The sequence below is a fragment of the Vulpes lagopus genome, chromosome 3 (genome assembly GCF_018345385.1).
Source record: "Vulpes lagopus strain Blue_001 chromosome 3, ASM1834538v1, whole genome shotgun sequence".
In the NCBI taxonomy this organism is placed as follows: domain Eukaryota; kingdom Metazoa; phylum Chordata; class Mammalia; order Carnivora; family Canidae; genus Vulpes; species Vulpes lagopus.
Window position 1 is genome coordinate 40,579,324 of NC_054826.1, and position 27,804 is coordinate 40,607,127.

General features: G+C 37.4%; 2 protein-coding genes and 1 pseudogene across 4 annotated transcripts in view; 2 read left to right on the forward strand and 1 right to left on the reverse strand.

Moving 5' to 3' along the window:
* Window positions 1-3,456: 3,456 nt before the first annotated feature.
* On the reverse strand, window positions 3,457-10,683 carry NUDCD2 (NudC domain containing 2). Its single transcript, XM_041747918.1, has 4 exons — window positions 10,414-10,683; window positions 8,454-8,502; window positions 8,085-8,236; window positions 3,457-5,506 (listed from the first exon to the last, which is right to left on the reverse strand). Exons 1-4 carry the CDS (start codon window positions 10,600-10,602, stop codon window positions 5,423-5,425), a joined length of 474 nt encoding a protein of 157 aa, XP_041603852.1. The 5' UTR covers window positions 10,603-10,683; the 3' UTR covers window positions 3,457-5,422.
* A 45-nt stretch (window positions 10,684-10,728) lies between these two features.
* Window positions 10,729-27,804, forward strand: part of HMMR (hyaluronan mediated motility receptor) — a 44,639-nt gene continuing 27,563 nt past the window's right edge. For 2 of the 3 annotated variants that reach the window (XM_041747909.1, XM_041747912.1), the window contains exons 1-6: window positions 10,729-11,299; window positions 16,052-16,150; window positions 16,616-16,695; window positions 20,021-20,068; window positions 25,429-25,617; window positions 27,652-27,738. In XM_041747909.1, coding sequence (XP_041603843.1) covers window positions 11,254-11,299; window positions 16,052-16,150; window positions 16,616-16,695; window positions 20,021-20,068; window positions 25,429-25,617; window positions 27,652-27,738 — 549 coding nt within the window. In that variant the 5' untranslated portion in view covers window positions 10,729-11,253. The remainder of the gene's footprint in view (window positions 11,300-16,051; window positions 16,151-16,615; window positions 16,696-20,020; window positions 20,069-25,428; window positions 25,618-27,651; window positions 27,739-27,804) is intronic. The other variant, XM_041747910.1, reaches the window with a different exon arrangement.
* Window positions 20,767-21,539, forward strand: LOC121486333 (annotated as a pseudogene).

Genomic DNA, 27,804 nt, shown 5'->3' on the forward strand with positions numbered 1-27,804 from the left:
GAAATCTTCAACAAATCCAGATACGTAAATGGCAGTAACACACCATGACCAAGTTTGGGATGTGTGAAAATATAAGCAGGTTCAAAATTTGAAAATCAAATCAAAATTTAAAAACCAAGCAAGACAGGGATGGACATTTCCACCTCTTCTATTCTAGCCAATGCAATGAAGCAAGAAAAAATAAAGACATACGGAGTAGTACAAACTAAATGAAACCTATTTATGGTTTATGAGGAAAATCACAGGAATTCGTAACAAAAAACTCCTAGAATAAGTGATTTTTTTAAAAGATTTTATTTATTCATGAGAGACCCAGAGAGACAGAGACATAGGCAGAGGAAGAAGCAAGCTCCATGCAGGAAGCCCGATGTGGGACTCAATCCCGGCACTCCGAGATCATGCCCTGAGCCAAAGGCAGACGCTGAACCACTGAGCCACCCAGGCGTCCCCTAATATGTGATTTTAACAAGGTCACAGGATATAAGGTCAACAAACAAAAATTAAACATTTCTTTGCACTATGTACAACTGGAAACAATTTTCAAAAAATATATCATTTACAACAGCTCCAGAAAATGAACACTTAGGAATAAATCTAAGAAAAGATGTAAATATTCCATAGGCTCAAAATCACAAAATGCTCATGATTGAAATCAAAGAGATCCTAAATGGAGAGCTGCTCCATGTTCAAGGATTGGAAGACTTATGCTATTCCAATGAAAACCCTAAGGGCAGGACTTTTGGTAGACAGACTGAATACAGCTGATTCTAAACTTTATACCGAAAGGCAAAGAGAGTTCAAACAGCCAAAACAATTTTTGAACAAGAATTAAGTTGAAGGAATCCGGCTGCCCAATTTTAAGACTCATCATAAAGCTACAATTATCAAGGCAGTTTGGCATTTGTGAAGGGATAGAAAAATGGATCAATGGAATAGACTAGAAAGACCAAAAACAGACCCATATGATTTTTGACAAAAGTGCAAGAACAACTTAATGAAGAATGGAGTCTCAAAAAATTATTTTGAAACAATTGGACATCCATTTGCAAAAAAATGAAGGTCCACCTACATTACACAGCTTACAAAAAAAATAACTTTGGATGGGTCACACATCGAAATGTAAAACATACAATAATAGAACTTTTAGAAGAAAATATTGGAAAAAGCCCTCATAACCAGGATTACAGAGTTCTTAGACATGATACCAAAAGCCTGATCCACCAAAAGCATGATGAACTAGTATGTCAAAATTAAAAACATTCATGCTTTAAAAGACACCATTAAGAAAGTGAAAAACCCACACAATAGAAGAAAATATATGCAAATAATGAGACTTGTGTACAGAATAAAGAACTCTTTCAACTCATTAATAAATAACCCAATTTAAAAAATGGGCAAAGGATTTGAATAAACATTTCTCCAAGGAAGATACATAAATGGTCAATAAGCACAAGAAAAATTGTTCAGCATAGTCATCAGAGAAACACAAAACAAAACACAGTGTGATACCACTTCATATCCACTAGAATGGCTAAAAATTTAAAAATCTTGTAACAAGTGTTGGCAAAGATGTGGAGATACTAGAAATTTCATACACTAGTGGCAGGCATGCAAAATGGCGTAGCCACTTTGGAAAACAATCTAGAAATTCCTCAAATGATCAGTTTCCATATAACTCAAAATTCTATTCCTAGATAAGAAATAAAAATATACATACACATAAAAGCTTGTACTCAAATGTTTATTTTTTAAAGATTTTATTTACTCATTTGAAAGAGTGAGAGAGCAGAAACGGGGCAGGCGCAGGGGAGGTAGAAATAGACTCCCGCTGAGCAAGTAGCCTGACACAGGGCTCCATCCAGGGACTCTAGAATCATATGAAACAAAAGCAGATGCTTAACCGACGAGCCATCAAGGGGCCCCCACTTGAATGTTTATAGCAGCATTATTCATAATAGCCAAAAGGCAGAAACTTCCCAAATGTCCATCAACAGACAAGTGTATAGATATTCAGCAATTATACAATGGAATAGTCCAGTCATACAAAAACAATGAAATACTGGCATACTGTAACACGGATGAACCACTAAAACATTATGCTTAGTGAAAGAAGCCAGTAACAAAAGACCACATACTATAATATTCAATATATGAAATGTCAGAACAGGGAAATTTATGAAATGGAAAGCAAATTAGTGGTTGCCTAGCTGAGGGTGGAGAGGGAGGGAATGGATAGCTAAAAAAGCACGAGGTTTCTTGAAGTGATGAAAACTGACTATGGTGATGGTTGAACAGGACTATACTAAAAACCACTGAATTATATACTTTAAATGGACAAAATACATGGTATGTGAATTAGATCTCAATAAAACTGCTTTCTGTTTTTGTTTTGTTGTTTTTTGAAAAAAAAACATTACAAAGTGCCCGGGTGGCTCAGTCAGTTGGGTGTCCAACTCAAGTTTCTGCTCAGGTCATGGTCACATGGGTCAAGAGATCCAGCCCCATATCAGACCCCATGCTCAGCAGGGAGTCCACCTGGGGATTCTCTCCCTCTGCCCCTTCCCTCCTGCTGCACTCTCTGTCTCTTGAATGGATAAATAAACCTTAAAAAAAAAAAAATTACATGTGATTCCATTGATGAACATTCTTAAAAAGACAAAACTATAGAGACAGTCTTAACCAGTGGTTTCCAGGGTTTGAGGCTAGGAGTAGGGCATGACTACAAAGGGAGAGAATTAAGTTTTTATGGTGATTAAACTATTTAATCTCTTGGGGTGCCTGGTTGGTCAGACAGTAGAGCATGCAACGCTTGATCTCAGGGTCATGAGTTTGAGCACAAATGGGGTGTAAAGTTCATTAAAAAAAAAATAAAAAAAAATAATTAAACTGTTCAATCTCCTGATTTTGGAGGTGCTTACACGTATCTCTGCATGTTAAAATTCACAAAACTATGAACAGAATCTACTTGCTAAAAATTCACAAAACTATTAACAGAATCTACATGTTAAAAATTCACAAAACTATGAACAGAAGAGTTAATTTTATTGTGCTTATTCAAAATACTAATTTCTTTGAAAGTCAAAAAGAGAAGCAAATTAAAAGAGAAAAGCCTCTTCCCCATCAATTCATTCCTAGTTCTTGGGTAAAGTGAACAAGAGAGCCATTTTGCCAAAGGGTATGGCAGGGCTTCAGTGGCCCACAATGAGGTGTGTTCAGGTCCAAGGAGGTGAGGATCTCTGCTTGCCACAGGGTGTTGGAGCCTGAGTAGAGTAAGGAAGGCATTCATGTGAGATGACCTAGAATAGGGAACCAAATATACTAAGGATAACAGAAATCGGACTTCTCACTGCTGTCATTATAAATATAGAAAGGAAGAAAAGAAAAATGCACCACATGGGATTAGCCATTAAGGTTTAAGTGTGACTCATGGTTTTCAATATATAGAAATAAATACAGCTATATATTATAAACACACAACAATTGCTCACTACCACACAAATCTTAGCTTCTAAATACCATTCTGCATTTAAGAGAACCAGAGCACCTTAAAAACATGGGTTCTTCTTGAGCTAGAACAGAGAAAGCCTAAGCCTGGTATAATTTGTGCCAGAAAATAAGAAATTCCTAAAATAATGATGAGACGTCAAAAGAACATACAAGCCACCTAGAATGGTTTCCCCTGACCAAATCAAGAAAAATTGTGAGCATCACAGTAATGGAAATAATAGATTTACCCCCACTGAATAAAATGAGAAATCATGAATCCCCATAAATAGTCCATATAGATATAAATAAGTTGGAAGTTTGATCAGAAACAGGATAGTACTCTGAAGCTACTTTCCCACAAAGTAATCATAAACCTAAAAAGAATAGCTTTACTGTGAAGACTGACAGACACCACTTATTCACTGATCTAAGTAAACACCACCAGAAAAAAGACAAATCAAAATTACTAACTCATTATAAGATGCAATAAGAATACAGCATCACGTCTGTAATATCCTTGCCAAAGATACATAATCTGAATTTAATCATGAAGAAGTATCAGACAAAACTCAAAATAAGGGATGTTGTACAAAACTAGCCTGTAATCTTGAAAAGTGCTGTGGTTGTAAAAGTCAAGAAAGAAAAAGAAGACTTGTTCCACAATGAAGTAGACCAGACACCTGACATCTAATCTAAAGGCAAAGCATGACTCGGACTGGATCCTTTTCCCATACAGAACATTACTGGGACAATCAGTTAAACATGAATGCAAATAAAGATCTGAGGATTAGATGGTTGTAACATATCAATGCTAATTTCCTGACTTTAATAGTTGTATTGCAGTGATGTAAGAGCATGTCCTTTGAAGGAAATACACACTATGGTACTCATAGATGATGCAGTGTCCTATCATAAATTTATAAAGAATTCAGGAAGAAAACAATTATTTACACTTTACATGTAACTTTGTTATACATTTCAGGTTGTTAAAAATAGTTTTTAGGGGCATCTGGCTGGCTCAAGTTGGTGGAGTGTGCAACTCTTGGTCTCAGGGTTGTGGGCTCAAATCCCACATTGGATGAAGGAATTACTTAAAAATAAAATCTTTACAAAATACATAGAGAGGTATTTTAAAATTCCAAAGGACATAAAAAGAATGAAATAAAATTTTAAGACAATCCTTCCTTAGATGTCCGGATCACTGAAGAGCAAACTTACATCACTAACTTATAAACATTAACCATAATTTGCTTTTTTTGTCACTGACAAAGGATTCACCCAACAATCATATTCATTCACTACTTCTGTTTTGTATTAATCCATTCCTATTGTTAGGTTTCTAACTATTTTTCAATTTCTTGACAAAGTCATCTCCCAAGGCATAATATATACTTCAGAAATTTTCATTAACTCTTAAAATGAACTTACTTGGAATAAATATGTAGACCTCTTCCTTTCTTAAAACTTTTTTTCAGTAATACAATTCCTGTGTGAACTGGCATACTTAGACAAAGGGGTACACAATTCCTATTTAGAAAAATTTATTGAACATTATTCCTGCGTTACACTTATTGAAAGAAAATTTAATTGTCCCTGAAGGCACCAGTCATTTCACATGATCTATACCCTAATGTTTTTTGTATTAAAAATACAGGTTAAATATGAAATTAGTAAAATGCAGCATATAAAACCTCATGCTGAGCAAAAAAACAAGTCCAAAAAAAAGTTACTATATATCAGTAGAATAGTTTCCACAGTATTTAAGATGTTTCCTATGTAAAATGATATTTGAATGCAATTTTTAAGAACCATAGTTAATGTATTTTGCAATTTGTTAACTGCAGGTATCCACATTCTCCTTCTACCCCATAACTGTTCCTTTGATTAAGTTCACAACATCTGCTAGGATCCACAGAATGCAGCAAAACCGTAGTGGTTATTTCTCAAGATTTGAGAAATCTGGTCCACCTTTAGTATAGTTTCCTGAGATTTCTGCTCCACTGAAGTCAAAGCCAGGATTCTAAAAGATATGAAAAGAATTATGATAAAATAAATCTTATAAGGAAAAATCTAAGTAACTCAAAAGGGAAATGGTAAAGATATGAACTAGCCATTAACAAAACGGGAAATCCAAATGGCCAATAAACATGTCAAAGGATGTAATCACCAAAATAGAACTTAAAACTAGGAGGTATATTTCAATTTTCAGATCTACAAGCATTTAGAGAATCAATATGTATATTACAAGTTGACAAGTATATGAGCAAACATATACTTTAGTATACATGTGAAAACAGATTTTTAATAAACTAGCACCATTTGAGAGTTTACTACATGCCTGCCAGGATTCTGAGATCTATGCATTTATCAACATATTCAATCTTCATAACAATCCTATGAAGTGCTATAACATGTTTTCATCTTTTAGAAGGCATTTCATTTATACAACAAACATTTATAGAATTCCTACTGTTTAGAAGACACCATTAGAGACCTGTGGAATTCAAGAGCGAACAAAACAAAGATCCCTACCACTGGTAGAGCTGACATTCTTACAGGAGGACACAAATAATAAACTAAGTTATCTAATGCAGGGGTTGGCAAAGTTTTCTGTAAAGAGCCAAGTAGTTAGAATTTTAGTCTTTGAAGGCCAGAGTCTCTGCCATAACTACTTTAGTCTGGTGTTGCTATAAGAAAGACAATACACTGGCGCAGCGGTTTAGCGCCTGCCTTTGGCCCAGGGCGCAATCCTGGAGACCCAGATCGAATCCCATGTCGGGCTCCCGGCGCATGGAGCCTGCTTCTCCCTCTGCCTGTGTCTCTGCCCCTCTCTCTCTCTCTGTGTGACTATCATAAATAAATAAAAATTAAAAAAAAAAAAGAAAGATAATACACAAATGAACACGCATAGTTGTGTTCCGATATAACTTTACTCCAAAAACAGGAAGTGAGCCAGATTTCACCCAGGGGCCATAGTTTGCCAGCCCCTGATCTAGAGTGTTAAAAGTTGGTGCAAGTGCAAAGAAAGAAAGAAAGAAAAGAAAAGAAAAAAAAGAAAAGGAAGGAAGGAAGGGAGGAAGGAAGGAAGGAAGGGAAGGAGACAGAGGAAGGGAAGGAAAGGGAGAAAAGGAAGGAAGAAAAATAGGGCAGAGTAAGGGAAATGAGATTACAGTATTTAAATAGGATGATCAAAGACCAAAGTATGCTTTATTGAGCAATGACTTGAAAACAGTGAAGAAGCTAGCCAAGCTTTGGGAGAACATTGTAGTCAAAAGGACAGAAAAGGAATGTTCAAAAATAACAAAAAGGTCAAAATGTCTAGAGCAGAATGCCTGGAGGGAGATTCATAGAAGTCAGAGAGTAAGAAGGACCAGATCAGATAGAATGAAAGAGCTCTGATAAGAGAAGCGATGCATTCTGACCTGCATTTTCAAAGGACTACTATGCTATTTTGAGAATACTGTAGCTTAGCAAGGGTAGAGGAGAACAATCAGAAGGTTATTAGAGTAATCTAGGCAAGACACTACGGATGGTACATATCAAAGTGGTAGTAGAGTTCGTGGTGAGAAGTGGACAAATTCTGAATTTATTTGGAAGGTAGTGTCAGTAAGATTTCCTAACAAATTGGACAGGGTGTGTGAAAGAGATATAGGAATGAAGGATGATTCCCTATTTTTGTTTTTTGGTCTGATCAAGTAGTTTCCATCAACCAAGATGAAAGACTACAGGTAGAACACGTGTGGGAGGAATTTACAGAGTTCATGTTGAATACGTTGAGTCTAATATGTCTGTCAGACTGTCATGTGCAGATGCTGAATTGGAAATATGACTGCAATATTTGGGAGAAAAGTCTAGACTAGAGATACACATTTGGGAATCATCATATAGAAAGAAATTATCCATCAAAACTTTAATAGTGCTTTGATCTAGTAATTCTTCTCCTACATAAACAGATCGTTGGAATAGTTTTATAGAGATGAAAGCACAAATTTTGTTTGAAATAGACACAAAGTGAAAAATCCAAATCTTATCAAAAGGGAATAGCTAAATAAATAACGATGATACTTTCAAACTAGAAAACACCCTGAAGTAGTTATGAGTGTTTTTGGAATGAGTATGTACTGGTAGGGAAAGAGACCCAAGACATATTATTAAATGAAATAAACAACATGAACAATACACACAGTGTGATCCTGCATTTATGTTAAAAACAAGGCAGCAAACGAACACATCAAGGATACAAGAATGAGACAATAGCATGAATTAGAGAGATGTTGATGAAAGGAATTTTTCACTTTTTTATATTATGTAAATCTATTTTGAGTGAATTTTTTAGTTCATTTATGCATTACTGGTGTACATTAAATAAATTTAAACTTAGAAATCATGACAGTACAAATAAGTTCCTCTATAGAATATTTGAAAAAGAATAAAATAAAATCCAAATAAAGACTATCTTCCTAATGAGTTACCTTATAAAATTCCTCTAAAGAACTTTTTAAGTATTTGTAACCACTTTGAGTTTCAATTTCAAGTAATAATTATTATATGGTTTTAAGATGATTATCAATACATATTCATACATTCATCTCACTTACTTCTTTCTGGAATCTCTCTAATGTAAGTTTCCTCTGCATTTGGTCTTGCACCCAAGGATCAGCTGCATATTCAGATTCTAGAAGAGAAGTCCAGCAATTTGCTGCATCTCTCTTTGTCTTTGTAAGAACAATACGGACCATTTTTCTGTCCTCTAAACAAATAAAAATCACAAATTAGAGATCATCATTAAATTTTTTATTTTCAAAAATCATTAGGTAATCTTGATATACAATTATGTTCAATACATTTCTATCATCATTCTCTTGCAAAGACAAAAGACCTAATACAACAGAGGGAAATATACTAAGTTCCAAGACAAAAATTTATTCTTAAAAAAAGGGGTTCCAAGAAGTATAAGTTACCCTTACCCAAAGTCCATGTTCCCTCATCAGCTATTGTAGAATCAAAGAGCTTGCCCTGAAAAATAAAAATATGCAGTACTAAAAACATAAATATTTCATTAATTCTTATAAGGCTTTCATGACTTAAAGACTTTGCTGATTTCCTATCTAATCCACATGTAATTGTCTAGTTTGGTTATATTAGGGAGATAAAATTTTATACCATTTCAATATATAGGTGCTGAACCCTATCTTTCCTCCTAGCAAGTGAAATGGAATCTAGTTTACACTGCTTGAAATATTTACTATGACAAAGAACACAGGGCTCTCTAAAAGATCAGGGCTCCTTAATTTTTAGAAGATAAATAAATATTACTGATCACTGAACCAAATGTGAAATTAGTATCTGAACTTTAACTTTACCGATTGAAATGAACTACAAAAAGAACTTTCCTGCTGAAATTAAGCAACGATTAACTTTACCAATTGAAATGAACTACAAAAAGAACTTTCCTTCTGAAATTAAGAAACGATTTCTCTTAAACTTTAAAAAACTGGTTCTCCTTTGGTGGGCAATGTAGAATCAAAAAAAACTTTTAAGCACATACTGCTGTTCTGATACCAGATTAGCTGTGACTGATTTTTCAGAAACTGCTGTTTTAAGAAAGAAATTGGCAAGCATAAGTTTAAAAGAGAATTCATCTGCTCAAATCCGTTTTGATTTGTTGCTACTTGCCTAATTTAAGTATCTGAAAATGAAATTAAAAGATCACATAAAAAAAAAAAAACATTTTTTCAATATGTCAGTCCTAGTGAGAAAAAAAATCCTACTGGTCTAATAAACACACCTAAAATCCTAAAGGTACTGCTAAATTCCCAAAGTTACTGGAATTACTAAAGGAAATCTGAATTGTACTCTTAAACCACTGTTGAGGAAACTATGAATTACACAACTATCCAGAAAGATCCGTAAGATCCAAGCTGACATAAATCAAGGTCTTTCACGTGAATCTCTTTTTTTTCTCTGAGGCACTTTAAAGCATTTCCCCATAAAGTAATAGCAGCTAACATGCAGTGTACACTCGTTACATACCAGACACAGGTCCCCGCTCTCACTTCCCACGGATACCCCGTGACGTTCAAAACAGTCCTATCAGGAAGGTACTAGAATTACCGCACCCTGTGTGGACGAAGGCGTAGACACCGAATGACCTCTTGCCCAAGGTTACGAAATTAGAAAAAGGGCATAGCCAGGTGTCCTACGCAAGGAATCTCCCGTCACCTCTTCATGACACTGTCATCTAACACCTTGGGCATCGGATCTGGAAAAGAAATCTAACTTGCACGTAACTGAATTCACCTATAAAGTTTATCCAAGGAAAAAGCGGCTCCCGGATCCGACGGGCATGATGGGAACAAAACGCCTCTCGACTACCTCCTTACCACTCCACAAACATGCACAATTTTTCCGATTTTGTCGAAAAAAAATAAATCACCTGACCTCACCTCTGAATCCTCCTTACCCTGTACTGTATCCTCTACTGTCCTCTAACTGCCGAAACATTTACTAACTTCGCCTTAGTATGCCTCCCTGCAAGAGCATCACCCGAGCGCAGGGAACTTCAGTCTAGTTCATCTCTGACCTCTCAGCACTTAAAATCAGCGCCTCGGAGAAAATAGACGTACAACGAGTATTTGTCCCTTTAAACATCTAGGTGAAGACCCGCAGGAGAACAAGAGCAGCAACTTCTTCGGTTTGGAGGTAAAGCCAGGAAACCGGGCTCCTCCAATCTTTCCGTCAACTCGGGGCTAGCCTTGAGGGGGGACACGGACCAGACCCCAACCAGGCCGACGCTATCTATCGCTCTTTCGGCTCAGAGCCATTCGCTCGGCCTTCCAACAGTCCTTGCGTGGAAACCATGAACCTTCGCACTCGGGGACTTAGAGGCCGGGAGGAAAGTGAGCGCAAGCCCCGACCTGCCGCTACCTTGAGGATCTCGCGACCACCCACGGCCAGCGCCACATGCCGGCTCTGCAGGCCGCACTGGATATCCTGGGCGCGAGTGCCAGGCGGCACCTGAACTTCAATAAACACCTCCTCCAAGGTCTGGTACCACTGGCCCCACGGCGTCCCGCACGGAACCACCCCACTGCGCTCCTCAAACGGGGCCGACATACTCCGGGAGCCTTCCAGCCGCAGCCGCACGGAGCCAGACGGGCGCACGCGCGAGCTCCCCGCGCTCAGGCCACGCCCCGACTCTCCGCTCAGGTCACTGCACATGCGCAGGGACGTAAGCCGCGGTCTCAGCGAGCTCCTTCCTCCTTTTCAATGGCCGTTTACGACCCTGGCAGTGCCCAGTTTGAAAGAACTGAAATCCGGGGAAGCTGACACCCAAGGGACGGTGGGAGAAAGTTGGAACTAGTGTAACTAGAACTCACTGCACTGCCGCCTTTATGACGCCAGAAGCGGGCTTGCCAACTTCTCAGACGTGAAATGCGCTTGCGCAAATGAGGCGGGCGTGTAAGTTACAATTGAGTAACGCCAGGTACGATTGGACACGCGTTGGGCAAGAATAGTCTCCTATTGGCTGGTGACCTAAACTCACAGAAGCCCTGATTGGATGCGACGAGGCCGGGTGCGCATGCTCTTTAGTCGTTCCCGTCCTGGATTGGTGCGCCCGAAACTTTGGTTTTCAAATCTGCTGACGTTAGAGGTGGGCAGTGGATAAGCCGGGAGGTTTGAATTTGGAGCGAGTAGGCCGAAATAAGCAGCCAGAAGTTGCGGAGGAGAGCTAGTGACCTTCGGTTTGTGGAGCTGGTCATCAACATGTCTTTTCCTAAGGCGCCCCTGAAACGATTCAATGACCCTTCCGGTGCGTACGGGGAAAGGAGTTGGGGGTCGGGATATGTTGTCACGCACCTTGCCGCTCTCGAGTCCCTTCCTCGGAGGCTAATCGGCGATTGTAGGGCTGCGACGGGTCTCATTCAATTGATTATTTTCCTAGAATCTGTACTAAGCATTTACTTCCCTAGCACCGTTCAGATAAGGGTAGAGCAGTGAATGAAGCGAAGTCTTTGCCCCATCGAGCTTACTACATTCAGCTGGAGAACACAGCCAATGAACAAGTGCTGTGGGGAAACTAAAGCAGAGAGAAGGAAATGGGGATAAGGAAACTATTGGTAGCTATTTGATGGTCAAGTCCGGAAGGCCCCACTGATTTAAAAAAAAAAAAAAAATTGACCAAGTTTTTCGTATGAACTTGTGAATTTCTTTTGGATATTGCATTCAGGAATAAAAGAAGGATAATTGGTAAAGGCAATTTATGGGTAAAATTATGGTAGTAGCATACTTACTGAAAACATAATGAAGTAATGACACGTAGAACCCCAATCACCGTATTATTTACATTGATTATTCTTTTTTAATTACCCAACATCCCTGAGAGGTAATCCTATTATTGTTTTATTGATAAAAAGATTGAGACATAGATTTGCTCAGTGTTACACAACCAAGTTAGCAGAACTGGGACATAAAATCAGGCCTTCGTGAACCCATCCTGTGAACTTAGTCGCTGTGATGCATAAGCACACTAACCAGGAAGACGCAGATATGGTTAGTGAGGCACACTCATCATTCAGTGGATGCAAACTGTATGCAGGGACTCTGCTAAGGTCTTCTCTGTTCTACCTGGTTTACTCTTTCCAAGTGAGAAAGGATTGATATCGTCCTCGTTTTACATATGAGGAAACAGAGGGGTTTTGTAACTTCTGAGCAGCCAGTAATTGGTAGGGCTGAACATCAAAGCCCATGATTTATTCATTTTAATATACTCTTTATAAAAGGCACTTGTTGGCATCTTTAACTTGTCAGCCAACATGCAAATGGAAATAAGAATCGCTGCTCACAAAGGAAGGCCAAGTGAGCAAATGGGTCAGCATAAGCTTATTCTTTTTTTTTTTTTTTTAAATAAGCACAAGCTTATTTTCTTAATTGAAAGATCAGGAATATACTGTTTCCTGGATATTCAAAGAATCTTCTCTAAATTCTCTCAGCAGTATGTCTTTTAAGGAGAATTCTGTTTTCTTTATAGTAGATTAAACTGACTTTACGAACTCACAGTTTCAGAAGTAATAATTATTACTTTATTTGATGCTCGAGTGACACTGTAGTGATTTCTCCTATTACTCCAGTAATCCCAACAGCTATGAGGTGGATACTTTTTTTTATTTCTGTTTCATAAGGAAAATTAAGCCTCAAATAAAAATAAATGTCCAGGGGTCTTAAAGCTAGATTAGAAAAGGAGAGAGTATAATGTTCTTATTCACCATCTTCTCCTGACTAAAAAGTACTTGGCACATAGTAATGTCTATTGGTTAGCATTTAAAGCTGGATTTGAACCCTGATTGGGGAATTATAAAACTCTATCCCCATTCCCACATTCCCAGTGACTTTCTATGTTTTCTTCACCGCACTGTCAAACTCAACCCTGAGCTAAATACTGGGGTTACGAACATGGTCTTGAGAGACCTAACCACAAGCAGTTTTGTCTAACATGGAATATGGATAATTACAAAACTGACAGGTTCTCTGATAAGAACACTACTCACAAGCTACTACAAAGAGAGGTTTCCAACCTAATTTGAGGACTCAGAGAAAACTGGAAAAAGCTGAGTAAGAATTAGGCAAAATGGAAGATGGACTGTCCATTCTGGGTAGAAGAAATAGGAAATAAAGAAATCTGATAGGTAGCTCAGTCAACTAAGCATCTGCCTTCAGCTCAGGTCATGACCTCGGTGTCCTGGGATCAAACCCCGCATTAGGCTACCTGCTAAGTAAGTCTGCTTCTCCCTCTGCACCTCCATTCTGCTTGTGCTCTCGCTCAGTCTCTCTCTCAAATAAATAAAATCCTTAAAAAACGATTTTAAAAAGATCCGAAAGTTTGAAGCGTTTAATGAAATGCAAAAACTGTTTTGTTTAAAATTATTAACTACCTGTTAGCTACCAGTCATTGTTGATCAAGAAAAAAGTTGCAGGAAACTTGTGATAACTCCCAGGACATCTCATTCCATTTTTCTGATGTTCCGTCTCCCCAGATTTCTAACAAGTCATATGTATGTGTGATATAGTACATTTAAGTGTTAGTAAGGAAAAGATCTGGAGCATGAAAATAACATGTACTAACTACACTCTCACAAAGAGTTAATAGATAATACAGGCTGGGTTTCTACCTAGTTCTTTTTTTTTTTTTTTTTTCTACCTAGTTCTTGAATCTAAATCCTAAATCAATCAAATTTGATTGTTTAAGGAAGTTTTTGTTAAGTATGGTTTTAATTGTTCTCAACTCATGATGCTGCTCACTGTCCACCATCCCATCTTTTGCTTGCCCTTATTTCCTTTTCAGAGTGTAAACCTAGTCATGAACCAGAACATAAGAATTCAACATCATTTTATTTTCTGGCCACTCTGACAAGTCTAAACTGGTGCTTCTCATGCTTTTCCATAGAAGCATTCCTAAAAGCAGAGAGCTAAGTGCCTGTCTGGCTTGGTTGGTAGAACATGTGACTCTTGATCTCAGGATTGTGAGGTCAACCCCCATGTTAAACCTAGAGTTCACCTTTAAATAATAATAATTAAAAGCAGAGAGCAAAGAATATCCATAGGCTCTGCATGCCCTCATCCCCTCTTCCCCAAAAAAGGCATAGCTAACAGTATGGTGGAAGTCTCTTGTTTGCTTTAAAACATGTCCCCCTCTACCTCCCCCAGCTCCTATCCCAATGAGTAAAAGTATGTGCTCTAAACTGGGTGTTATCCTATATGTTGGCAATTTGAATTTGAATTTTTTAAAAAAACCTATGCTCTAAGATGTGCCACCCTTAAACTGATTTTAGGGAAACCCCTGTCAGCTTCCTGTTTCACCCCAATGTGAGAAATCTGAGAGAGCCAAGATTAATGTTTTCTGTTAAGTCTGCCTTTATGTTAGATGCCCCACTGAATTCTATACTTCGTGTTGAAACTCTCTTCTGATTGAAAATCCACTACCCCAACCCCTTATTGACCCACATTTAGATCAAAAAGCTCCCAGGATTGGAATTTTTGTGTAATTATTTTTGTTACCATTATCCAGGGAGAGGAATGGAAAATTCACTCCATCTTTGATGTTTTTATAGCCTTTTAGAATTGATGAAAGGAGTGACTTTAATACTTTTTAATTGTATCCCAGGATGAGAAATAAATTGTGTATCTACATTTGAATCACACTGATATTTTCTGTTGTGCTTCACTTTTCCTTGGTGCTAGTCAAGATGTACCAACAAGCTCTGACCTATCATTCCATTTGAGAAACACTTAAGAGACAGCTGGAGTTGCCTTGAAATGGTCACTCCTTGCAGTTCCTGTTTATTTGCATGAAACACTATGCTGAAGTAAGTAACTTTTCAGAGAATAGTATGAATCTATTGATTCTCAATCCTTAAAGCTTTATGCTAATGATATTTTTACCTGTTTTGTTTAAGTAGGCTCTATGCCCAATATGGGGCTTGAACTCATACCCTGAGATCAAGAGTCTCCTGCTCTACTGACTTAGCCAGCTAGGCAATACAAGTCCTGAGAGCCAAATCTCAAGTCAACTATGCATAAACAGGGATGCCTAGGTGGCTCAGCAGTTGAGCGTCTGCCTTCAGCTCAGAGCCTGATCCTGGAATACCAGGTTGGAGTCCTGCATCCGGCTCCCCAGGGAGCCTGCTTCTCTTCTTCCTCAGCGTCTCTGTCTCTCATGAATAAATAAATAAAATCTTTTTTAAACAATTAAAAATAAAGCTATGGATAAACACTCTGAAATGCCTTCACTTTGAGACTCCAGTTAAGTGAGGTTATACTGTATAAATTTCTGGATCATAAAACTATTGTCTAGTATAATTTGTACTTTGTGTAACATTGCTTTTATAAATTTTCTGATGCATCAATATTAGCCAGAGATGGATTATCACTATAAATTTTTATTCCAGACTAAACCTTGAGAGCTAGACTTTTTAATTGCTTTATTTCTAGAAACTGATGGCAGTTACCTCAGTGACTCTCTTTGAGCAGAGTTGATTTGAAATATTTCTTTTTAAAAAAAAGATTTTATTTATTCATGACAGAGACAGAGAGAGACAGAAAGAGAGAGGCGGAGACATAGGCAGAGAGAGAAGCAGGCTGCATGCAGGAAGCCCATGTGGGACTCGATCCCGGGTCTCCAGGATCACGCCCTGAGCCAAAGGTAGACGCTCAACCCCTGAGCCACCTCGGTGTCCCCAAAATATTTTTTTTTCTTATATTCAGTCCTTAATAACAAAGCCATGTGGCTTGATCTTACATGATGTTTATCTCAAGACTGTCTTTGCTGTTTTGTTCAGTTGCCTGTGTTCCTTTGATTCATTGAGATAAAGAACATTTGGGAAGATAATGATGTTTTTTTTTGCTGAGAGGCCTGTTTTGTAATATCAAACGGATGCTATTTTTATATTTGAAAAAATAAATGGTTTGCTAATGGCATTTTATGTGGGTATGTATTTACTATGACATGTTTTTAATTTAAGATCATAATAACATTAGATGAGACATTAATGTGCTATATTTCCTTTAGGTTGTGCACCGTCTCCAGGTGCTTATGATGTTAAAACTTCAGAAGTATTAAAAGGACCAGTATCATTTCAGAAATCACAAAGATTTAAAAAACAAAAAGGTAATGGAATACAAAATAAAATAATGGTTATTTGATCTCATAAATTTTAAAGTTATGAATAACAGTACTTAAATTAGAAGTTACTATAGTATTTCCAAAAATGTGAAGCTATAGTTATATTTAAATTTTCTTACTTGATGAATTTACAAAAGAGTTAACTACATAATAATGCTTTGATCATCCCACTATTGCATAACCAATAAAATTAAGTAAGATACTGACACAGATACATCATTTCTCTTTTGGTAATCACCTTAACCTTCTGTCAGGGAATAGTAGGAAAATCAGAAAAGGGTTGGTTGTGTTAATACTATTGTGCAACTAATTGTTTGGACATGTACAGTCAAGAATGGAACTTTATACTTCTTCACTAATAATAACAATAAGAAATTTGGAAATTGGGTTTTGTCTATGTTTCAAGTGTGTAAGCACCAACCAAGATCTGTACAATCTATTTTATTGTAGAGTCTCAACAAAATCTTAATGTTGACAGAGATACTACCTTGCCTGCTTCAGCAAGAAAAGTTAAGACTTTGGGATTAAAGGTGAGGAATTCTGATATTCTGTCTGGTTTATCACCTAAATCATGAAAGCATTTCTGAAAAAAAAAAAAAAAAAGAAAAAAGAAAAAAAAAAAAAAAGAAAGCATTTCTGAAAGGTATTTTATTTGACTATAATGGATTACGTGTATAAATTAAGGTTGTAAATCTATAAATTAATAAAAAATATTATCATTAGGACTCTACCAAGATTTATATTTCTGCCTGCGTCATTACTAAATAAACCATGCCTATAATTCAGAATTACAAAATAGTCTCCACTTCTCAGTCATTTCTATCTAGATGAATTGTCTCACACCTAATAAGCCTTTAAAAAGTATGCAATGCTTTGATTTGGTAGTTACTGTCATTTGCATTGTTTGGTGGTGTTTGTGCAGAGGGGTAAGTATTGGTGAAGAAAAAGGGGAAAAAAATGCATTCTAATGCCTAAAAGAGATGTGCTGCTCAGAAACTACCAAGGAGTGGTGAGAGATTAAATTATTCAGATTATAATTTATGCTACATGTTATTATTGTTTCCATTAGTTTTTAAAGCAAGTTGTAGTTTCTTTCTTTCTTTTTTTTTTTTTTTTTTTTTAAGTTGTAGTTTCTTAAGTTGCAAGAAGTGATTTGTTAATGTTGAAAAGATGCAGAGTTGGGAAACCAAGGCTGTAGATTAAGCTTATTCATTTGTTTACCAATTATCTAAGTCTCTTGTTTTATAATATAGGGTTTCATTATACATTATGGAAGTGACCAGCCACATGTGGCTATTGACCACTTGAAAGTGAGAGCTAAGTTTTTAGTATTATTTAATTTTAAAATTTTTTATATAAATATAAAATATAAAAATATATAAATATATATATATATAAATTTTTATATTTTTAAAAACTGATACTTGACTCTTTGGTTGGAAAATGTAAATGTTTTTTGAAACATCTTGGGTATGTGAATCTACTTTTTCATCCATGTTTCATGAAATCTAAATATAGATAGCTATTTCTCTTTTAGCTTTTTTTTTTTAAGTGTTCTCCACACCTAGAGTAGCAGCATGGAGCCCAATGTGGGGCATGAACTCACAAACCTGAGATCATGACTCAAGCTGAGATCATGAGTCAGTTGTTTAACCAGCTGAGCCACCCAGGCGCCCCATAGATAGCTATTTCTGATGAAACTTTAGCATCTGAATTAAGATGTGCTGCAAGAGTAAATAAAATACAGAGCAAAGTTTGAAGACAGTACAAAACATATAAAATATCTCATAATAATTTTACGCTAATGACTTTTAAAATAATACTTTTTACTTTTATAGTAAAGTAAAAATATTAAATATATATTTATTATATCATTAAATATACATTTGTATATTATTTATATATTTGTGATATATTAGTATATATTAATATAATTTTACATAATTATACATTATTTATCATAATAAATGTGTTTATTATATAATTAAATATATTACTAAAATTTTTACTTTCTAATATGACTACTAGAGGAGTGCCTGGCTGGCTCAGAAGAACATGTGACTCTTAGTCTTGGGGTCATGCATTTGAGCCCCACATCAGGTATAGAGATTACTTAAAGAAACTTAAGAAATATATATGACTACTAGAAAATTTGAAAATACATATATGGTTTGTGATGTATTTTTATTGGGCAGCACTGATATAGACAGGCTTTTCTTACACATTGTTTTAAATATATATACAATGGAATATTATTCAGCCATAAAAAGAAATGGAATCTTGCTGTTTGCCATAACATGAACAGAGCTAGAGAGTGATTTCACTCATAAGTGGAATTTAAAAAATAAAAATTAATAAAGGGAAAAAAGAGAGACAAACCAAGAAATAATCTCTTACCTCTAGAGAACAAACTGATGGTTACCAGAGAGGAGGTCGGTGGGGGGGATGGGTGAAATAGGTGATAGAGATTAAGGAGAGCACTTGATGTGTCTTGATGTCTTGATGAGCACCACGTCTGTATGGAAGTGTCAAGTTACTATATTGTATACCTGAAACTAATATTACACTGTATATTAACTATACTCAAAATTAAAATAAAATAATTTTGTAGTTGATTTAAATTTCTTAACTTGAATTTCTTAAAGAAGCAGTTCTGAAATTTTGAATTAATTACAGAACTCTTAGAAAGCTAAATTACATACATGTTTGTATAAAACCCCTAAATAATAGGCTTTCCTTGATAGAAAATGCCAGCATGTGGGAAATTAATAAATATGAGACTGATGTAGCTTCCCCTAACTTAGAAGCACATAAAACAGGTTGTATTCAATATGTTTATATATTTTCTTCCATTTTAGGTGGAAAGATAGATATTCTGGTTAAGGCCATTATGTCAAGAAGGCTGTTGGATATTGGATATAAAAATACATAGAGCAAAAATTATAGGTCTTTTTAAGAATAAAAGCAATAGGGCAGCCCCGGTGGCGCAGCGGTTTAGCGCCGCCTGCAGCCCAAGGTGTGATCCTGGAGACCCGGGATTGAGTCCCACGTCAGGCTCTCTGCATGGAGCCTGCTTCTCCCTCTGCCTGTGTCTCTGCCTCTCATTCTCTCTCTGTGTCTCTATGAATAAATAAATAAAATCTTAAAAAAAAAAAAAAAGAATAAAAGCAATAAGTAGATTAGAATCAGCTTACACCATTTTAATGTTTATGTCTTTTCATCTGCAGTTTTTTTTTTTGTTTTTTGTTTTTTTTCCTTTTTTGGGGTATCAAAGTTTATTTCTCTTCATGAGATTCTTTTCTTTCTGGGATAGCATAATTAAATATTCAAAATGTATTTCTGTATAAAATTAGAAAGAAGGCACTCAGTAGTTTTATTTCTAAAGCTCCACTTGTTATTTTCCCTGAACTTACTAGGAAAAGCCTAATAATTTATTGCGGTCAAAACTTAAACCTGAAATATTTTAAGATTTAAAGAACCTTTTCCTTCTTTTACCAGACAAGTCTCCTATAAAATGTTTAATAGGCTCAATAAAATGTTTAAAATGGAAATTGTTTGGTGAGGAACTTCCCTCTACTTGCTAGATGGGATGCTGCCTGATTCATGAATCGCTTAATAAAGCCAATTAGATCTTCAAGGAAAGAAAAGAAAGGGGTGCCTGGCTGACCCAGTCAGTAGAACATAAGACTCTTGATCTTGGGATTCTGAGTTCAAGCTCCACATTGGGGGGATAGAGTTTACTGAAAGAAAGAACGAAAAGAAAGAAATTAAACTTTAATATTTTTATAACTAAAAATCGAATTTGACTGTGATATTTGTGACACATATTTCTCTGTTTTTTGACTTCTTAAATAGAAGGAATCTCAAAAGAATGATAAAGATTTGAAGATACTAGAAAAAGAGGTAAGCAATGCTTTCAACTTAGTTGAAAAATAAATGTGCTATAAAATGGAAAGAGTTACTTAAAGTTAAGAGACAGAGATTCTGTTGCAGTTTGGCAAGTTCTGTTGCAATTGTGTTGCAGATGGTAAAGCAGACCATGGGGACCAGTGGGGGCCAGGTAACTGTTCCTTAACTTTGTTAGATACCATGTTGCAGAACATGGTTGTCAGTGTGGTATGCTGGCAAAGTCAAGTTTTAGCAAACTGAGGGGCAGATTCAGGATAACCCTCTTCATGAAAAATTGGTAACTGAAAATTAATGTGTTGGTTTATCACAGTTATGCATAAGTCAAATATTTACATTTACTCATTGCATGCTAACCTGCAGATAGTGATTAGCTAGAGAATTTCTTAATGGACATGAAATCCCAACAGGTTAGTTCAATTGTGACAGTTGTGCTGACCTGACACACCTTCTGTACTATATATAGATATATGTATGCCCTATTCAAGGATAAAATGGAGCTAGAGGGTGAACCTAGAACTGTCCTGTCCAATATTAGCCACTCACCACTAGAGACTATTTAAATCCAGTAAAATTAAGAACTCAATTTTTCAACTGCACTAGTCACATTTTAAATGTGCACTAGGGCTGCTTCTCTGAGAGAACACGAAATGGTGAATGGTGCTTGTGTTGCGTCAGGGCTTGGGAGCCTGGGAATGGGAGGCAGGGGCGGCTTTCTCTGAGGCTTTGGCAGCAGCATCTGGGGCCAGGGCCGAGGTCTCAGAGCTTTTGGAGGCATTCACAGGACAAGGAGTGGACCCCCATCACGAAGCTGGGCTGCCTGGTCAAGGACAAGAAGATCAAGTCCCTGAAGGAGGTCTGTCTCTTTTCCCTACCCATCACGGAATCTGAGATCATTGACTTCTTTCTGGGGGCATTCCTCAAGGATGAGGTTTTGAAAATCATGCCTGTGCAAAAGCACACCTGTACCAGCCAGCAGACCAGATTCAAGGCATTTGTTGCCATGGGAGATTACAATGGACATGTTGGTCTGGGTATCAAGTGCCCCTAAGAAGTAGCCATTGTCATCCATAGGGCCACCATCCTGAAGCTTTCCATCATCCCCCCACAGCAAGGCTACTGGAAGAACAAGATTGGCAAGCCCCACAATATGCCATGCAAGGTTATTGGCTTCTGTGGCTCTGTGCTGATGCATCTCATCCCTGCTCTCAGAGGCACTGGCATTGTCTCAGCCCCTGTGCCCAAGAAGCAACTACTGATGATGGCTGGTATTGATGACTGCTACACCTCCGCCAGGGGCTACACTGCCACTCAGGGGAACTTTGCCAATGCTGTTTTTGATGCTATCTCCAAGACCTAGAACTATCTCACCCCTGACCTCTGGAAAGAGATGGTGTTCATCAAGTCTCCCTATCAGGAATTCACTGACCATCTTGTAAAGACCCATCTTGTAAAGATCGTTAAATAAATAAGTAAACCTAACTCACATGTAGGCATTGCAGTGAGTGATACCATACAATTCCACCATGGCATAAGTCTCTACTGAGCAAAGGTGACTAAAGAACCCACTTACTGGGGCGCCTGGGTGACTCAGTTAGTTGAGCATCCAACTCTTGGTTTTGGCTTGGGTCATATCAGAGTCATGGGATCAAACTCGGTGTTGGGCTTCACACTCAATGTGGAATCTGTTTGAGATTCTCCCCGTCTCCTCCTGCCCCTGCCCCATTCTCAAAATAAATAAAATTATTTTAATTTAATTTAAAAAAAGAAGAATCCACTTACTTCCTAGGCATGAGTAAGATAGTCTCTGCCGACTTTGCTTTCCTGGCAGTCTTTTTTCTGTTTCCAATGTTGACCAACTCTGTTTAGTGTACATATGCTTTTGACATATTAAAACCTTACATTGATTACAGTAAAATGTTGGTTTAGGGCCAAGAATGTATCAAGCTAACCTTTCAAATCTCTGCCCTGGTTGCTCTGATTGTTTTAGTATTTAATTATATTGGCCATCATTTTGTTAAGGACACATGCCTACAATATAGGGGTTAATACTTAGAGATGTGATAGCTGAGTCTCAGAGAGATAGCTGGTAAGTGAGTGGCAGTGCCACGATTAGAACTGGTAATTTGTGTTAGTTTCTTAATCTTTTAGAATAGAGATTTTAGATAAATACAGCTCTATTTTATTTAAACCCCACAGGATTTATAGTTTGCTTGTTTAAATTGAATTAATTATCAACATTTAGTGAATCGTGGGTGGCTTAGTGATTGAGCATCTCCCTTCTGCCCAGGGTGTCCTGGGATCAAGTCGCACATCGGGCTCCCTGCATGGATCTGGCTTCTCTCTCTGCCTGTGTCTCTGCCTCTCTGTGTCTCTCATGAATAAATAAAGTCTTTAAATAATAATAATTATCAACATTTAAAAGTAGAATTTCATGCAAAACAGTCAGATTTCTGGCTTTGTTGAGAAGTCAGAAGTTCTGACAACACTCTCTCCATATTCCCTTCCAGGGCAACAATCCGCTAGGGCCATGCAGAACTGCCTCCTTTAAACTCCATGTCTGCTCTTCAGTCCTCACCTGGCTCTCTGTCCTTTATATTATCTGCTTGGCCATGTAGGCATTCGAGGGTACAAACCCTTCTTTTGTAGCCTTACCTTCTTTAATTGCAAAAGCATGATATAAATCTCAGTATTCTTTTTTATACTTTTGTTTTAAGATTTTATTTATTTATTCATGAGAAACACAGAGGAGAGAGACAGACAGAAACACAGGCAGAGGGAGAAGCAGGCTCCATGCAGGGAGCCTGACATGGGACTCAATCCTGGGTCTCCAGGATCACGCCCTGGGCTGAAGGCGGCGCTAAACCTCTGAGCCACCCACGCTGCCACTACTTTTTTTTTTTTTTTTTTTTTTTTTTTAAGATTTTTATTTATCCATTCATGAGAGACACAGAGAGAAGCAGAGAGGCATAGGCAGGGACATAGGCAGAGGGAAGCAGGCTCCCCACGGGGAACCCAATGAGGGACTCGATCCCAGAACCCCAGGATCATGACCTGAACAGTAGGCAGACACTCAGCCACTGAACCACCCAGGTGCCCCTCTTTTTTCTATTTTATAACACTATGCTATAAACATTGGTTGTAAATCAATAATATAAGTATAAATCTTCTGGTAAGGAAACTTAAAGCTCATTCAATCCCTCACATCTATTTCATAGCCATCTATATATAAATGATGTTTGATACATTTTTAGTTAAACAATTTTGGCTAAAAAAAATACCAAGATTAGTATCAATACAATGCCAATAAGGAAGAGTAGAACATACCTCATGCGACTTAATACAGGTATGCTTTCCTGATACTTTTATGCCTAACAAATAATCTATTTTGGTAAATGCTTTATGTGTACTAGAAAGTATTTGCACTTCTTGATATAGTTTAAATATGTCAGTTCAATATGGTTAAAAGTTTTGTTCAGATCCTTATCTGAACTGATATTTTTTTGTCTAGTTTTCCTATTAGCTAGTAAGGAAAGTGTTTTCACATTTCCAGCTTTATGGATTACTCCATTTATCTTCTTAATTCTGTCATTTTTTGCTTTATATATTTTGAAGTTATATTAAGAGCACAACAAATTTAAGATTGTCTTCCTCTTGAAATGACCTTTTCATTATAAAATTCCCTCTTTATTACTAGTAATACTTTCTGCCTTAAAAGTTTACCTTATATGATATTAATATAGCCATCTCAGCTTTCTTTTAATATTTACATGGTAAATCTTTCCTGATCCCTTTATTATCAGTCTGTCCATGTCCTTATATTAAAGTACATAGTTTGGGGCACCTGGATGGCTCAGTTGGTTAAGCATCTGCCATCGGCTCAGATCATGATCCCAGGTTCCTGCTCCTCAGGGAGCCTGCTTTTCCCTCTCCCTCTGCCTGCTACTCCCCCACTTGTGCTTGCTCACTCTTGCTCTCTCTCTATCAAATAAAAAAAAAAAAAAATTTAAGTGCATGCTTTGTAAATATCTGCGATCATTTTTGTTCAGCCTAAAGCACTGTAGTACTTTTTATTCTGCACGCCTACTGCTGGCAAATGCTCTTAGCTGTTCCTTTCTCTTAAAACATCTGTATGTCACCTTCAAATTTAAAACATATTTTCATTGGGAATAGAGTTTAGATTGGCACTTTTCCCCCTGCATTTTAAACAAATTATTTCATTGTCTCCTGGCTTCCACATTTTCTGTTGTCAGATATGTGGCCAGGGAGGGGCACATTTTGTTTTTATTTGTTTAAGTAGACTCCATGCCCAATGGAGCCCAACTCAAGGTTTGAACCCATGACCATGAGATTGAAACCAAGAGTCGGATGCTTAACTGACTAATCCATGCAGGCGCCCCAGATATGTGATTTGATACTGGTTTTAGTTTTGATCTGTTAATTTTAACAGGAGTGATGGCTTACTGATCATTCGTACTGGAGTACTTACAACATCCTACCCAGAAACTCCATTATGCCTTCTTGAAATGAAGAGAACACTTAGCATTTCAAACAATAATTTTTTATAAGATTTTATTTATTTGAGAGAGCGAGAGAGATCACAAACAGGGAGGGGCAAAGGGAGAAGGGAGAAGCAGACTCCCCACTGAGCAAGGGAGCACATGATCATGACCGGAGCTAAGGCAGATGCTTAACTGACTGCCCCTCAAACTATAATTTGAGTTCATATAACTAGAGAAAAAAAGAATTTGTATAGGTAGAAATACCTTAAAAGTGAATAGTTTAATTACACTTGGAAGATTACAAGCAATTAAAATCCTCTCTTTGGATGCCTGGATGGCTCAGTCAGAGGAATGGGTCTCTTGATCTCAGGGTTGTGATTTCGAGCCACACATTGGTGTAGAGAGTACTTAGTAATAAAATCTTGAAAAAAAAAATCCTCACTGGGCAGCTGGGTGGCTCAGATGGTTAAGCATCTGCCTTTACCTTGGTTCATAATCCCAGAGTCCTGGGATTAGGCCCCACATCGGGCTCCCTGCTCAGTGGGGAGCCTGCTTCTCCCTCTCCCTCTATTCCTTCCTCTCTTGTGCTCTCTCTCTCTCTCAAATAAACAAAAATAAAATATTTTTAAAAATAACATTTTAAAACTAAGCCCTCTCTTCTTAAACTGCTTACAGATTTTTTTAACGCTTATAGATTTTTAAGACATAAATATGACTGTACAAACAGTAAAATCAGAATATCTAAGAGCATCATGTCACAGAGGTTTTTCTAGAATTTTAATGTTTTCATATCAATAGTATATAGTTAAGTCAGTATTGTATTGGTGAATCATTCATCACTTTGTTTCTTTCCAGATTCGTGTTCTTGTGCAAGAACGTGGTGCTCAGGACAAGCAGATCCAAGATCTGGAAGCTGAGTTGGAGAAGGTGGAGGCCAAGCTAAATGCTGCAGTCAGGGAGAAAACATCTCTCTCCGCAAGTAATGCTTCACTAGAAAAACAGCTTATTGAGTTAACTAGATCTAATGAGCTACTTAAATCAAAGGTATTTGAACCTGATAATAATATTTATAAATGAATAAAGTAGAAACATGTTGGTTTTTTTCTTATATAGTTGTTAGGGAATTTTAGGCTCTAGGTTGATCTTTTTCCTTCACCCAGTATAGCTTAAATGTTAAGCTGCTTCCAGGAAGAATTATTATTGTCTTTTTTATTATGGTACCTGACACATAAGAGGTGATAAGTTACTTTTGTTTTAATGTCTGATGTTTTCTCACCCTTCTTCAAAGTCACCCCCAGTAAATAAGTAAAACTTGTAGAATATACATCTAGGGCAGCCTGGGTAGCTCAGCGGTTTAGCGCCACCTTCAGCCCGGGGTGTGATCCTGGAGACCCGGGATCGAGTCCCAAGTCGGGGTCCCTGCATGGAGCCTGCTTCTCCTTCTGCCTATGTCTCTGCCTCTCTGTGTGTGTGTGTGTGTGTGTGTGTGTGTGTGTGTGTCTCTCATGAATAAATAAATAAAATCTTAAAAAAAAAAAAAAAAAAAGAGGGATCCCTGGGTGGCGCAGCGGTTTAGCGCCTGCCTTTGGCCCAAGGCGCGATCCTGGAGACCCGGGATCGAATCCCACGTCGGGCTCCCGGTGCATGGAGCCTGCTTCTCCCTCTGCCTATGTCTCTGCCTCTCTCTCTCTCTCTCTCTGTGACTATCATAAAAAAAAAAAAAAAAAAAAGAATATACATCTAGAAGTCACTTTAAAGATCTTTTTCGGGCAGCCCGGGTAGCTCAGCGGTTTAGCACCGCATTCAGCCCAGGGCGTGATGGAGATCCAGGATCAAGTCCCACGTTGGGCTCCCTGCATGGAGCCTACTTCTCCCTCTGCTTGTGTCTCTGCCTCTCTCTCTCTCTGTCTTTTGTGAATAAATAAAATATTTAAAAAGAGAAGGAAGGAAGGAAGGAAAAGAAAGAAGAAAAAGAAAAGAAAAGAAAAAAGAAAAAGATAGATAGATCTTTCTCTGGGGGTGCCTGGGTGCCTCAGTTGGTTAAGCATCTGCCTTTGGCTCAGGTCATGATCTCAGGGTCCTGGGATCAAACCTCACATTGGGCTCCCTGCTCAGCAGGAAGTCTGCTTATCCCTCTCCTGCCCCCTCTCCTGCTCTCTCTGCCTTTCCCCCTGCTCATGCTCTCTCTCATTCTCTCTCAATAAAAACTTTTTTAAAAAATCTTTCTCTCAAATAAATAATAGCATAACATCAGGCTTCCATCTCAAATCCTTTTGGAAATGAAGTGGGAAATCAATAAATTTGTGGATTAAACATGTTTAATAGATAAATTTCATTTATTAATATTATTAGTATTATGTTATTACTAATAGATCTTAAAGGATATAATATGGTCATCTGCTTAGTCAGAAGTAGAAGGAGGCTATAAGTCACTGTTCAGTTTAATAACAGTCATTTATTGAGGGCCTGTAATGTGCTGAGCTCTTTGATTACAAGGGGAACAAGAGTGCATAAGAATCAAGCATGGGGAAGGGAGCAGATTCCTAGGCCCCACCAAGGGAAATTCTGATTTAGTAGGCCTGGGATGAATCTTGTACTCTACATATTTTAAAATAGACCAGGCAATTCAGATGCATTTTGTTAAACAAGCACACTTTACAGAATCTTCTCCAAGGAGCTTGGTTTAGAGGTTTGCAGTAGACTCTTCAGCATGTAGAGGTAGACAACCCAAGCAGCTTTCAAAAATAAATCAGAAAGAGGTGCTTGTATATCTCAGTCAGTAGAGCGTGTAACCCTTGATCTCGGGGTCATGAGTTAGAGACCCACATTGGGTGGAGATTACTTAAAAATAAAACCCTCAAAAAAAATTAAATAAATAAACCAGAAAGTCACATTCATCAAAATGAGGGACAAGAACATTAGCCGTGTAAAATCCTGGTGTGGTCAAAGTCTAAATTCTCTACGAGAATATAATGTTGGTAAATAATAGTCCCAGTAATAGAACAATCAATATTTCTGTGATTTTTATATAGGACCTAGTAGAAAATATTTTTGAATTTTTTTGTTTATTTTACTTAGTTTTCTGAAGATAATAACCAGAAGACTATGAGAATTCTAAGCCTCGAGTTAATGAAACTTAGAAACAAAAGAGAAACAAAGATGAGGGTGAGTGATGTCTTTGGTGAGTATGTTATTTCTGGATCTGGGGATCTGAACAATTTCTCATTTCCT

What these genes read in the sequence shown, in the direction of transcription:
- NUDCD2 (XM_041747918.1), bottom strand. Translation starts at nt 10,602, where the DNA reads ATGTCGGCCCCGTTTGAGGAGCGCAGTGGGGTGGTTCCGTGCGGGACG. An exon ending in GTGGTCGCGAGATCCTCAAG is followed by an intron (nt 8,503 to 10,413) that starts GTAGCGGCAGGT and finishes TTTATTTTTCAG; the next exon opens with GGCAAGCTCTTTGATTCTAC. An exon ending in TGAGGGAACATGGACTTTGG is followed by an intron (nt 8,237 to 8,453) that starts GTAAGGGTAACT and finishes TTATTTGTTTAG; the next exon opens with AGGACAGAAAAATGGTCCGT.